Source organism: Neolamprologus brichardi, chromosome 20 (assembly GCF_056152115.1).
Source record: "Neolamprologus brichardi isolate AB-2024 chromosome 20, ASM5615211v1, whole genome shotgun sequence".
Lineage (NCBI taxonomy): Eukaryota > Metazoa > Chordata > Actinopteri > Cichliformes > Cichlidae > Neolamprologus > Neolamprologus brichardi.
The window spans coordinates 32,201,117-32,214,600 of NC_142123.1; the positions used below are offsets into that span (position 1 = coordinate 32,201,117).

The window sequence follows — 13,484 nt, forward strand, 5'->3', positions numbered from 1 at the left end:
CTCCATGTGTCAGATTCATGCTGACTGAGTGCCTGTGAGCAGGGCAGCAGAGGTGAGCTGATGTCAGCAGTGAACCCTCCTCATTTCTCTGTTTTTCTCTCCTCGCCCTTGGTTACCATTGATGAAAGGTCTCACCATGGCGATGGTTTCCAAGGTGTTCGATAGGTTAGTTGTGTACCAGGTCAGCCAATGGTAATGAGGTTCATTTCCGTGGCTGACAGGCATCTCTGTGTAATCTGTTTAATGTTGACCTTCTCAGAGGAGTCTCTCTCTGGCTTCTGCTGGAGAGTACTCAGTCTCGTAAATCCCCTGACTGTGTGATTGTGTCTGACAGTCAGAAAGTATTACACTCTGAGGCTTTAAGCAAGTTTCAGCTTTAAAATGACTTATTATTTCCTCGCAAAACTGTGGCAGATTATTTTTCTGTTGTGATTTTATACCGTAAACTGATGTTTGTGTTCTCACCTGTCATTCATTACTCTGATGACCTGTTAGGTTTCCTGCAGCAGCTTTATGCTGGATTTCTGACTGGAAACCATAGTCTCCATTATTTTAGTCAGTATTAAGTAATTGATTTAATAAACATGATTCTTCTTCAAAAATTGACAGATGAAAAATTGGGCACAGAAAGGAGCGGTGTGATATGCTGGCTAATCTGTAAGCGAGTTGAAGCCAGTGTAGCGGATGGTTTTGAATGTAAAGCACATCTCCCAGGATTGATCGCCGTTTCCTTCTGGGTTGCATCCTCCACTCGGGATGCAGACGGAGCCAACAAGGTGTTCGGGGGGCAGCAGACTGCGTAGCAGCCGTGCAGACGGTGACACTTGTGCTCCTCGTCTTTTTTATTATTTTTATTTTTTTGTTTGTTTGTTTTTGTAGGCTTGCGTGTGGCGCGCCTGGGAATGCCCGGGAGAGTAGATGTAAAGCAAAGTTTTGCCTCACATGTCTCCTTCAAATACAGTTGCTGAAGTGTTTTTGGAATATTTTGAAATCTTAAATATTTATTCCTGCCAGCCTGTGATAGAACTCCTTTTTTCAAAAGTGGTTATTCAGCTGCCCATAAATGACTATAATAAGCATGTTCTTTATTTTTGAAACAATCCTCAACTGTCTGTCCGTGTCCTCAGCAATGGACCCGTCCATCACGCTGTGGCAGTTCCTGCTTCATCTGTTGGAGGACCAGCGGCAGCGTCACCTGATCTCCTGGACAAGTGAGGACGGCGAGTTCAAGCTGCTGGACGCCGAGGAGGTGGCCCGCCTGTGGGGGCTCCGCAAGAACAAGCACAACATGAACTACGACAAACTGAGCCGGGCACTGAGATACTACTACGACAAGGTACTGCTGATAATACTACTGTTCCTGCAGCAAAATGAGTACTACGCTACCTCCAGGCTCACCATTTTTTTCCCCTCTTTCAGAATATCATAAAGAAGGTGAGCGGCCAGAAGTTTGTCTATAAGTTTGTAAGTCAGCCTGACCCCTCCCTCCCCGATGGGATACGCAGTATAGAGGAGGGCCAGAGGAGGGACATCAGCGACTCAAACAACCAATCAAAAAGCCTTGGGGGCGTGGCACCAACTTGTCCGACAAAGGGCTTGCCCCAGGTACGTCCACACTTCCTTTGTTTCCTACAGGGTGTTATGAATAATTGGCTGATTGCTTTTTTTCTTTCTTTGCGTCTGTCTGCGTGGATCAGCAGCGCTCGTCACCCAGCAGCTCCCAGAAGAGCTCCAGAAACGACTACATGAAGTCCGGCCTCTACTCCACCTTCACCATCCAATCCCTGCAGGCCTCACCCAATCCACGGCCAATCAAATCAGAGCTCCTCCTGCAACAAGAGCCTGTCCCCAAGGTTGATCGCACACCGAGAGAGGTAAAAAGAGTTAAATGTTACCCCCTGACCCCTCTGTCCACTTCATAATAATAACAATGATAATAATAATAATAATTCAGCGCTATTTTTCAAATGGATCTCTAATACACTTTTTCTTCCTGACCTTTGCGCTGCCGTGCCATGTCTATGTCTGTGCCATATGACGAACACACGCATGTGCACTATTTGTGGCAATCAGCTGCTCTAACTCCAGGCCTTTTTTGGCGTGTCCTCCTCCTCAGGTGTGTGTGTTACCGGAGTCTAAATCCTCTCCGTCCGTGGGGAGCGCCGCGGACTCTGTTCTCCAGGTGATCGTCACTCAGACGTCTCCCTGTCCGACCCCGGCTCTCAGCCCACAGATACCAGCCAACTCCAATGGCCAATCACAGGTCAGTAAAAAGTCACGCCTGGTTACTTGGTTACTTGTCCGAGAACACCTAAAGCTGGACATACACTGTGCGATTTTTTTCACTCGCGTTATCCAGCTTCTGCTCAAACTGCACGATTGACTCGCAGGGGTTAGAAGTTCGTAGGTCACGACGCAGGGTCTCACACTGCACGGCCCGATGCTCTGATGCGACCTGAGTGCTCACGCTGTGCATAACATGAAGGTTATAACAGAAAATCTGTCGCTCGCTCTCCCTCTCTGTCTTTCACTCACACAGACACACACCACCATCAACTTTGCTAAATTGCTAATGAAAAACGTGATTGGCAGCTGTGATCGAGCAGCAATGTAGATCCAACTATTTTCATGGTTGTTGTAGTCGTCGGCTCAAAAAAAAAAAATCGGCTCAAAATGAGCCAAAAAAAATCAAAAATCGGCTCAAAATGAGCCAAACATCGCACAGAGTGCTCAGCATTAGATGAAATTATGAGATATCTCTGCTCTCAGTGACATCGTACAGATCCAAGAGTAGAAAAAAAACTACTTTAAATGAAGCATTGAGGTCAGTGTGAAGCCTTTTTGACTCACAGGGGTTATTGTACGTCTACTGAAGTCATTATTTGGACCTTTATCCGTATGAACATCCACCGCTTTATAAATATGATGGAAAATAACATCCCCTTTATTAATGTTCTCGCCTCTGGTTTACATTCCCAGAATCCTCCTGCTGCTCCGCTGAGCGACCCTCCCCAGATTTATCTCACCAACATGGGGGACCCGTCCGCCCTCATCACTCTCGGAGGGGGCACGGTGAGCCCTGTCCCCCCTCCTCATGTCTCAATGGGCACACAGGGCCCACAGCAGGAGGATTGCGGGGGCCTTACCAACCCCACCAACTTCCCCTCTCACCACCCGCATGCTGCTCCTCATCAGTCTCACCCCGCCCCTGTGTTCGTTATTATCAACCCACCTCCCAATCAGCAGCAGCAACAGGTGTCGATGACCACTGCTGCTCCTCCTCCCTCTGTCGCTCTTCCTCCCACCGCCCGTCCTCCACCCATCGTCATCAAGGAGGAGAATCTGCCGTCAGAGCAGGAGCTGCTGGAGATGGTGACACTGGATGGGAAACAGGTGGAGGAGGTAAGAGGAGGAAATTCTGGGTTTTTAATAAAAGTTTAACAGACCATGGTGCTAAAGTGGTGCTCTGTGCGCTTCCATCCAGGTTCCTCAGCTGATCTGTGACTCGGGAGAGCCAGAGCCTCCCCCCACCATTGTGGAAAGCCCGCCCCCGCCCTGCATTGATGCCGGGGTTGGAGTTCAGCAGCCAGCAGAGGAGGGGAGGACAGAGGGTGAGGGCCAGGACACGCTAACAGGTGACAGGAAAGCATTTTAGATGATCTCCCTGATTGAGGAACGGGTTTTTCTTCCCTCTCTGGGTGAAGCCCACCGAGACCGCCTCCTCTTTTTATGTCTATTCCCATAATTCATTAGATTTCATTCCTGCGATTTGTTTCCTTCAGATCCAGTCATCCCCCTGGTGACGACGTCCTCGCCGGTGACCTCTCCAGCAGCTTCATCCTCGGACGCCGTTCCTCCGAAACAAAAGAAGCCACGAGGCCTGGAGCTGCCCTCCTCTCCCTCCCTGCCCCCCGGCCTCTCCCTCGATAAGGTCTGCAACACTGCTGGTCACTTTACTAAATATCACATGTAAAAGTTCAGATGTGCTTCACAAACATAAAAAAAAATTATATTTAAAACAGAAAGTCAGGAAGACAAAGTCTGAGGTCAGTGTTTCCCGAGTTTGGGGCCGTAAACGGCAAAACCTGAACCCCCAGTTTTTCTTTGGAAGAAGTTTCGTTTTTTTTTTTATGAAGGCATGCAAACTTTACCTGCATATTTTGATTTTTTTTCTCTAGTTTAAGGCTACGTCCACACATACCTGGGTATTTTTGGAAACGCAGATTTTTCTATGCGTTTGCACCTTTCGTCCACACGTAAACGGCGTTTTTGGTCACTGAAAACGGAGTGACCACCTGGCCAGGGTGGATATTTTTAAAAACTCAGTTTTTGCATTTACGTGTGGACGAGAAAAACGCAGAAAATGCAGCGTCAAAGGTGTGCGCCTTTTTTGACGTCACACTGTGCGCCACGTTATTGTTTCGGTGAAATGAATTTCTACAATACTGTTACTGTTAATTGTCTCTGCAGTGTTTCAATGCTTACATATACACACAGTTACTGTCCCTCCACACATACCACTCGGTTCTGCTTCTATGCCCCAGCTTTGTTTACTTTTTTCCACGGAGGCTTCTAGACTTCTGATTGGCCAACATTTCTGCACGGTTAGGAATATAGCGCCACCTGCTGCTTTGGCATGTTCCTAGCAGCGTTTTCCTTCATTTCTGCCTTTACATGTGGACGGGATTATTTTTTAAAACGAAAACGGAAAATCTCCGTTTTCAAAAATACCCGTGTACGTGTGGACGTAGCCTCAGTCTCCTCAGTTAAAACTTTGCACTTTGTTAGAACTTCATAACTCAATGACAGAAAATCCAAATTTCAGGGCTGAAAAACACATTTAAGCACTTTAATTTTGTCCAAATCACAGTTGTTACAATCTAAAATCCAGAATCTCATTTTTGTTTACCCCTTTTTTTTTTTTCTAACCAACCAGTAGCACCATTATCATGGGATATATCATAGTTTCTAATCAAAACTGCAGCAACTTAATCCCTGTGATTCAGAGGAACCTGGGGAAGCGTTGGTGTTCTGGATCTTTGATCAGTTTGGTGGAAACTTCAGAGTCATTTTGGGTCAACTATGGCTGCTATGGGTTTCTATGACATAAAATCAAACGTCATAGCAACCGGCGGGATAAGTGACTGGTCAAAACAGTTACAAACGGTCACCTTTTCACCTCTGCTTTGATACCAGGCTCATCATCGAGCTGTGAATCCCTCAGTGTCAAACACATTTTCTCATATAGTCATGTTTTAACACTGGAAAAATGCAGGTTTTGGTTGTGAAATGGAGAAACATCACTGTGTGCGCTCGATAACAACTTGAACGTTAGACATTTATCAGATAAACTGAAGTTTTCAGAATCCTTTGAGTCTGTGATGTGAGTCTCACAGCACTTAAATAAAACGTCCAGGACGAAAAGCTTTCAGCTTTTTCTCTTAAAGCTTTTAGCCGCTCTGAATGTGTTCATTTTCTTTTCTTTAAACATCAGCAGCACAAACTGCAAATGTAAATGACTATAAGACAACTTCAGAATACAACAAGATTAAGTGTAACCACACATTTATAACATATATCCTGCAAACAAAGAGTAAAAGTCAATATATATTTTATTGTACACATTGTAATATATATTTTTAAAGTGACAGCGGATCGACTACAAATGACAACAAATAACAGGACTATGCAGAGACTGTTAAGACAGTAACAAAAATGAATTGCCAGTCATGCAGAAGTCCGTGGCCACCCCCACAGAGGCTCATTTTAAGTCTGTAAAAACCCAGATATTTCCACTTCTGCATAAATAATCGGTTTAAATATCTTTTATTGATTTAGGTTATATTAAAAGGATCTTAAATAGGGAGACAGCTGGGCAGTTATTTCTATCAAAAGCAAAGCGACATCAGCAGAAAGATGTCGATGCTGTTAACAAAGTATGAAACAGAGGGATTCAGTCGGAACATGCACTCCTTTCCACACAGCAGGAAACGACACTGCCAGCCTGCCCACTGGCACTCACCGACTCTTCTTCACAGCTTTTGGACTCGAGTGTCGTTTGCTGTGTGGAGTCAGCTGTGCGCTGACTCTGCAGGAGGAAAGGATGGCACCAGTCAGGGAGCGATAGGACACGCCCACACAAAGACCTGCTACGCCCAGAACGTGTTGCTTAACAAACAAATAATTTAAGTGGAGAGTTTAGTCCTCGGTGATCGTTTTAAAGAGCTCTAAAGTCTTGAATATTGTAGTAAAGCTGTGTAAGTTTTGGGGTTGCCAAAAATGTTTTTATCCAGGAAAACCCTGAAGATATTTTGTGTGCTGCGTCCTCGAGTCCTTATCATGACCGCACCAAGATGAATGTGACACGTAAACAAAAATCTTCTCCACAGTCCATGATTCATAAGTTTAATCATTCTGCAGTCTGTTTGTTAGCTCTGTGACACACTTCTAATCGACTGTTAGGTTTGCTGAAATCTCACAGCGTGTAGGCGCTTTCGCCCTGAACTCTGTCTGAGCCTCGGCAGGCACAAGATTAAATAAAAATCCAAAAACACATCAGAGCTTTTAACATTTTTATTTATTTTCTCCAAAATATGGAATTATAGGGATTTATATATATTGTGTATATGTGCAAGTGAATGATCGTGCTGTGTTTAGAGGTAAACGTGTGGTGTTGCTTCCTGTTCCTTCTGCAGGTGAATGCAGCAGTTAACAGTTTATTGGCTCCTGGATCAGCGACCAACACGCTCACCCCGACTGTCATCACCTCCCACGCTCTGGTAAACACTCGCTTGTCTATGTGTGGCACACGTGTCTTTATTCATATAGGCGTCTGTTCGCAACTTGGAGGATTGTGTCGACAACAAGTCGACACGAAACACTTTCCTCTACAGCACCACAGACCTTGAATTCCCTGGAACGTCACTTATCTGTTGTTTTGTCTATAGCTGTTTGTTTAAATTATCTTTATTTCAAATCACGTAACACACAGCAGACTGTGAGAGTTTAGTGTAGAGCACTTCACTCGTGCGCTGCAGGCCTACTTGTTCCTAGAGATTTAAAAGTAGAATGGGAGGCAGAGCCTTCAGTTTTCAGGCCCCTCTTCTGTGGAACCAGCTTCCAGTTTGGATTCAGGAGACAAACACTATCTCTACTTTTAAGATTAGGCTTCAAACTTTCCTTTTTGCTAAAGCATATAGTTAGGGCTGGACCAGGTGACCCTGAATTCTTCCTTAGTTATGCTGCAATAGGTGTAGACTGCTGGGGGATTCCCATGATGGATTCAGTGTTTCTTCTTCAGTCACCTTTCTCACTCACTATGTGTTTATACACTTCTCTGCATTTAATCGTTAGTTATTATTAACCTCTGTCTCTCTTCCACAGCATGTCTTTATCCTGTTTTTCTTCTCTCACCCCAACCGGTTGCAGCAGATGGCCGCCCCTCCCTGAGCCTGGTTCTGCTGGAGGTTTCTTCCTGTTAAAAGGGAGTTTTTCCTTCCCACTGTCGCCAAAGTGCTTGCTCATAGGGGCTCATATGATTGTTGGGTTTTTCTCTGTATGTATTATCGTAGGGTCTACCTTACAATATAAAGCACATTGAGGCGACTGTTGTGGTGATTTGGCGCTGTATAAATAAAACTAAATGAATTAGTGTAGAGGTGCCAAACATGCAGCATGGATCGTGCATTTTAGTGCACGGGAACAGAAATGTACCCAAAGTTCAAAGTCTCGGGAAACATGTTTGAATCATAAATAACTTTATTCATAAAAAGATAATTTTTTTCATCTTTTTGGTTGTTGTTGTTTTTAGAAAAACGTTTAATGACCTCAAAGTCATTTTCAACACAAGTGAATCAAAATATTGTCCTTCAGTCCCTAATTACATGTGAAGGTCTTGTATGTGTTTATAAATCCTCTGTGATCTGTTTTTCTTCCAATATCTCAGCCTGTCCATCAGCTAAAAGGATGGTTCATTGAATTCAAACATTTCATTAAGAACTTGTTCTTGTTCACTCTAAAACAAATTTAGAGTATATGCCCCTATGAAGACTTTCAAGTTTAAGTTTAACTGGCTGAGATCAGATTGAGCTCTGGTTCAGTCCATTGTTCAGTTAACCTTCATCTGAAATGCCGCATTGATATTGAAGCTTGTTTTGATGAGTCATTCGTCCTGTTTTTGATTTGTTCTGCAGTGTCAGGAGTTCTTGAATAAAAGCTTCTTCTTTTTTTTCTTTTTTTTAACATTTTCTGTCTTTAAATGTGTCATCTGCATTTGTAGAGCGGCCAATAGGAACAATCTGCCTCCCAAGTTACCTGCATTCCTTCCACAGAAAGGAATAAAGACGGATTTCACTGTTAGATACTCTGACTTGTTGATGTAAACAGAACTGAATCTGGTTGGCACGTCCACACAGGAAGTTGAATCATTTGTCAATAGTTTTTTCTTGAAATGTTCGTTCCTGTCAAACACTGTTGGATGTTTCTGTCCATTTATCCTTCCAGACTCCGGTCCTGTTGACTCCCAGCCCTCTTCCCTCCACCATCCACTTCTGGAGCACGCTCAGTCCCATCGCTCCTCGATCGCCAGCTAAACTTTCCTTCCAGGTAATAAATACACTGAGCCCACTGCGTGCAGTTCCCACATCCTGAAACACAAATCCACAAACAAATGGACGATAACAAGTGCGACAAAATTCACTTCAGTACCAAAACTCCTTCACAGTAAAATCCTTTAATGTGCAGGAACTAAAAGACAATATTGTTTTGGTGAAAGAGAAAAGAATCAGTCTGCAGGTGAAGTTTGTGGTGAAAACTGAAAGAAAAAAGTGTTCAGAGCTGGTTCTCACAATAAGAGACTCGTCTTTTAAAATATAAAAGGTTTGTAGGTTTGCAGAGCTCACACTGAACCTTAGCTTACAGCCACATAATGCTTTGGTCTTTGTCTGTATGCAGGTTTGGTAAATGAAACCACAGCTTCAGTTTCACAGAAAATTCACACGTTTGTGCAGCAAGTTTGCAGTTCTGCTTGCCGCTTCACGCACGCCGTCATGCACACTGGTTCACGTTCAATACATCAGCAGCTGTTAGTTGGGAAGTTTAGACACTTGGATGCTCATTTACACCAGAAGTGAAATCCTACTGCCTGTGGTGATCCCCTTCATTCCTTCTGCAACAACTCACGTCTCAGTCTGAGCTGAAAAGATAATTTTAGAGGCCGTCTGTCATCATTATCGTTCCTTTATCTCTGTGTGCATGTTTTCTGTTAAGTTTGTCATTAAATAAGTTTTCACTTAAATATTTTTCTGCAGCCAAGTTTTAAACAAATATAAACATAAAAGCAGAAAAATTCTCTTATTTCCCTGAGGCTGTGTTTTCACAGCCCGGCGTAGAAATGAGTGGTTAAAAGCATAAAAGATGGACGTAGCCACCATCATGTTACCCTTTGGGTTTTGCAGCAAGCTGCAGCTACAGACTGTATGGGTGCATCTCACACAGACACCGGCTAATTAGTGCAACAAAACAGAACCACAAACTTCTTGCAGGAGCCGTACTGTAGAGTAGAAAGCCTTTATCGCCATTGTACATAACACATATCCAAGATTTGGTGAAATATTCTGTACAGTGCAAAAACATTGAAGTAGAAAAATGAAAAACAACTACGTAAAGAATAAAGGCTGCTATAAAGAAGACACACACACAATAAGGATTCACTATTCACTGTTGAACTTCAAATTAGTTGCTAAATAATCATTTGTTTTGTTTATTTATATGAGCTCAAATTTGTGGTAGCCCAGGGGGAAAAACTGAGTTTGTTTACCCGGCGCTTGGTGCACCTGTGCTGTGGGGCGGGAGGTTGAACAGTTAGATGTCCAGGGTGAAAAGGGTCTTAAATTATTTTCCTCGCCCCGCTGAGACACCAAGATCTGGAGATGTCCTCCAGGGAGGGCAATGTGCAGCCGGTGGTTCTCTGGGAAGTGTTGATGGACGTCTGCACTGAGCAGGTCCCACACTGCGATGCATTCACTGCATGTTCAGTTGTTATGAAGGTGGAAAATATTCAGAGGCCCAAAAGGGATTTTGCACCAGGCTGTAAACATGCCTTTCAATGCTGTAAAGTTGTGCATTTTAACATGCGAGTGTGTGCATTAACACACCTTCAGAACGAGTCAGTCAACTGTATGGAGCAACAACTGTCGCTCGCTCATGAAAACTGACTCGCCTTCAATTTACTGAGCGATAAAATGACACGATGAAGCATCAGCGTAGCATCAGTCATATGTTCAGTGGAGACTCTGTAGCATGGTGTCTGGCCACACTGGCTTTATGTAGTGGAATTAGAAGACGATTTATGGATGACCATCATAGATGGGAGGCCCTTATCTTTACTTAGTTGGCATTAAAGAGGAAAGCATCATCACAGAATCACCAAAGTATAAAAACTGGTTTTCAGGACACAAGCTCCTCTACCACAAACACACACACACACACACACATGGATACTGTGCACTGCGGGTACCTGAATCTGATCCAGGGTGCCTGCACGCACACACACACACATGCAAACACACACATATACTATGTGAGGACTCGTATTGACGTCAGCCTTAATCTGAATATAGTTCTAAACATGAATCCTAAATCCAGGTGTAAAACCTTTAAACCTGAAGGTCTCAATCAAAGTGAGGAGGGGCGTCCTCGCATGATCTAAAATACACACAAGTCCCCACATTGATAGATGAACGAGAATACACAGAGCTGGTTTGTGTGTCTGCAGGTTTCTGGCCCAGCTTGAAGTCCGTCTGTTATCTGTTATTAAAGGTTCAGTTCACTCGGTGCATAAACAACAGCACATTCTGAGTCTTCTCTCTGACGGAGTCGTAATAATGATCATAATGCACTAAAATACACTGCACATTATCTCGTTACAATGGGACCTGTCAGGATGTGGGTTATATTAGACAGCCGTTGAACAGGGAGCGCTTGAAGCTGATGTGTTGGAGGCAGGAAGGATGGGCGGTGCGAGGATCTAGGCCAAAAAATGTTTTAAAAAGAGGGAAAAGCTTGAAACGTTAAATATTTTTAATGTTTGCATGCCTGTATGCACAGTTGGGTAGTTTAAGCATTTATTTGTCTATAACTAGTATCATTAAATCATTTCTTCCTGTGTTCTGAAACAAAGGTGTTAAGTTTTCTCTGCTGTTTGTATCGTGACACTGTGATACTTTGTCGCCTCCTTGTGGTGCAGCTAAAAATTGCAGGCTGTGAAAACCCTGCAGCTCCTCAGTAACATCTTTGATGACCTGCTAGAAAAAGCTCTTTTAACCCATTTTAACTCTTCAGTGACGGGAAAAGTGTTCAGCTGGTTTTTTACATTGTAAGATGAGGATTTGGGCTACAAGTGTGAAGAAACCAAAAGGAGAGTTTTTAAGCATTCTGTGTCCGAGCAGAAATGTTCAAATATGAAAGATTTTCCACCATGTGCTCACCAGACCTCAGTGATCTAGTGAGACTATAAATAAATATCTGTTATTTAAACAGGTTGCTTCTTTATCAAGACAGACCAGTGTACAAGGGCAAAGTGTGCAGTTTTAGAGCAGGCAGAGGTACAGTTAATACGGATGCATTTGATTTGTTCAGGAGTTGGAGGCAAGGATGAAGGTTAAATAGAAGTGAACCCCTGAGATTATGAGTACTACATTAAAAATGTAAGTAAAGAACAGGTAAACCAGGCAGTCTTAAATCATAGTAAGTACCCCTGAGTCCTGGGTTTCTCAGGGCCATGTCTGTATTTTAACCCTCTGGCGTCGCCCGACGCGCCGGCGTCTCAAAATCACATGACCAATTTAAGACGACACAGCTACAAGGCGCAGCAAGTCAGTCTCCATTTCAACTTGGGTCGAAAGTGCGGACTTCATACTATATACCAGTTTTTTTTTTAAATTGTGTCGATGGGCCACGTAAAACCAGAGTTATGATAAAAAATACACGCAATGGTTTTTTTTCTGAACAAAACAGTGGCGTTTACAGCGGGAAGGACGGTAAAAATGGCGTTTTCTACAGACAGCGCTAGCAAACTCTTTCCGCTTGCGAGTGGAAAAAAGAAAAAGAAAAAACACCCCTTCCCTATTGGTGTTAGAGTTTACCATGTCAGCCAATCAAAAAAATGATAAGGCAACATGTGACATTTGGTTGTTTAGGGAGAAGGGGAAGTTTTTAGGAGTGACACCCGAGCGAAAGACAGAGAGAGAGAGAGCAAGTTTTCATATGTGAAACATTAGTGACGTTTAGCGTGTTTGGAGGCTGTAGTTAGTTTGTTGTGTAGTTATTGTTTTGTATTGTGTGTCAGTTAGACTGCTGAATTTCATATTTTCTCTAAAAAAAGCCGTCAAAGGCAGATTCCAGTGTAAACGCTGTTCCCACATGGAAAACTGGACTGATGCACCTCCTGCTGTCAGACCTGCAGGGTTTAGGCCTGAGCTGTTCTCCTCTGTCTTATACTGAACACAAACTACATTTTTTGGACTGGCACAAATAATTTGTGTGCCTTCTTATTTGATGCAGCCCAGCTGATTGTTCTGTAAATAGATTTAAATGGTTATATAAAAAAACGCCTGAGGCATTTTTAGGTAAATAGTACCATATAACTTTGTTGTTTGCAAAACTTGTGCATAATTTTTAGGAATGTACAATTTCTATTTGCATTTCAAGTTATGAAAATGATTCGTTAAACATGTTTGTGGGTTTTACAGTAAAAAATATAACTTTTTTCTACTCAGATTTTGAATTTTTTGTCTGAATTTAGATCAACTGTGCTAATGTAGTATACCAAAGTGAAAAAAATAACTCAAATTTCGGATATTTGAGGTTGTGCTGAAAATAATGATACCAAACAAGGCAAGAAAAACATATTAAAGGTGAAATATAGAGGTAAAATCAAAAGTAGTCAAAAACATCCAATTATACCCTGGACCCCAGAGGGTTAAGTAAATGAAGTGTCAGAATATTATTTCAGTTTCCATCACGTGCCCAGTGGGACTTTACAGAGTTTACAGGCACTGTTTGGGAGTTTTGCTTTTATATGGTTTAACCATTTCAAGTACTTTTCTCCAGAGACTGAAATGTTCGACCTTTAATCTGAAGACAAAGTGTTTAATTTGATTCATTGTGTAATGTCTTATTCTTGGAAAAACGTAATGAAACGAGATACACTGCAAGAGCGCAAATCTCCACCAAGACACCTCAGTCTCTGGGCACGATTTACTTTTAAGGGAATAGTGTTTGTATTTTGTATGCAAACATTGTTCAAGAGTAGCATGAATAACACCAACTTATGATATAGCATTATGCTACAGTTTATTTCTAACTAGGCAGCTCAACTAGGCAGATCGTTTTCTTGACTATATTTTAAAGATATAAAATATTTATAGGTCAACTTGAAAGAAACCCAGATGTGTGAGGTCAGAGGTCAAATGTGACGTGATACT

The 13,484-nt window shown here is 42.8% G+C and overlaps 1 protein-coding gene across 2 annotated transcripts in view; it reads left to right on the forward strand.

The window, feature by feature from the left end:
- The window catches only part of elk1 (ETS transcription factor ELK1), a 32,747-nt gene that overhangs the window by 11,052 nt on the left and 8,211 nt on the right, over positions 1–13,484 (forward strand). The window contains exons 2-10 of one of the 2 annotated variants that reach the window (XM_087833395.1): positions 1,128–1,336; positions 1,420–1,605; positions 1,701–1,874; positions 2,117–2,263; positions 2,980–3,402; positions 3,485–3,635; positions 3,783–3,931; positions 6,696–6,779; positions 8,503–8,604. In XM_087833395.1, the coding sequence (XP_087689521.1) occupies positions 1,128–1,336; positions 1,420–1,605; positions 1,701–1,874; positions 2,117–2,263; positions 2,980–3,402; positions 3,485–3,635; positions 3,783–3,931; positions 6,696–6,779; positions 8,503–8,604 (1,625 nt within the window). Of the gene's footprint in view, positions 1–1,127; positions 1,337–1,419; positions 1,606–1,697; positions 1,875–2,116; positions 2,264–2,979; positions 3,403–3,484; positions 3,636–3,782; positions 3,932–6,695; positions 6,780–8,502; positions 8,605–13,484 lie in introns of both variants that reach the window. The other variant, XM_087833394.1, reaches the window with a different exon arrangement.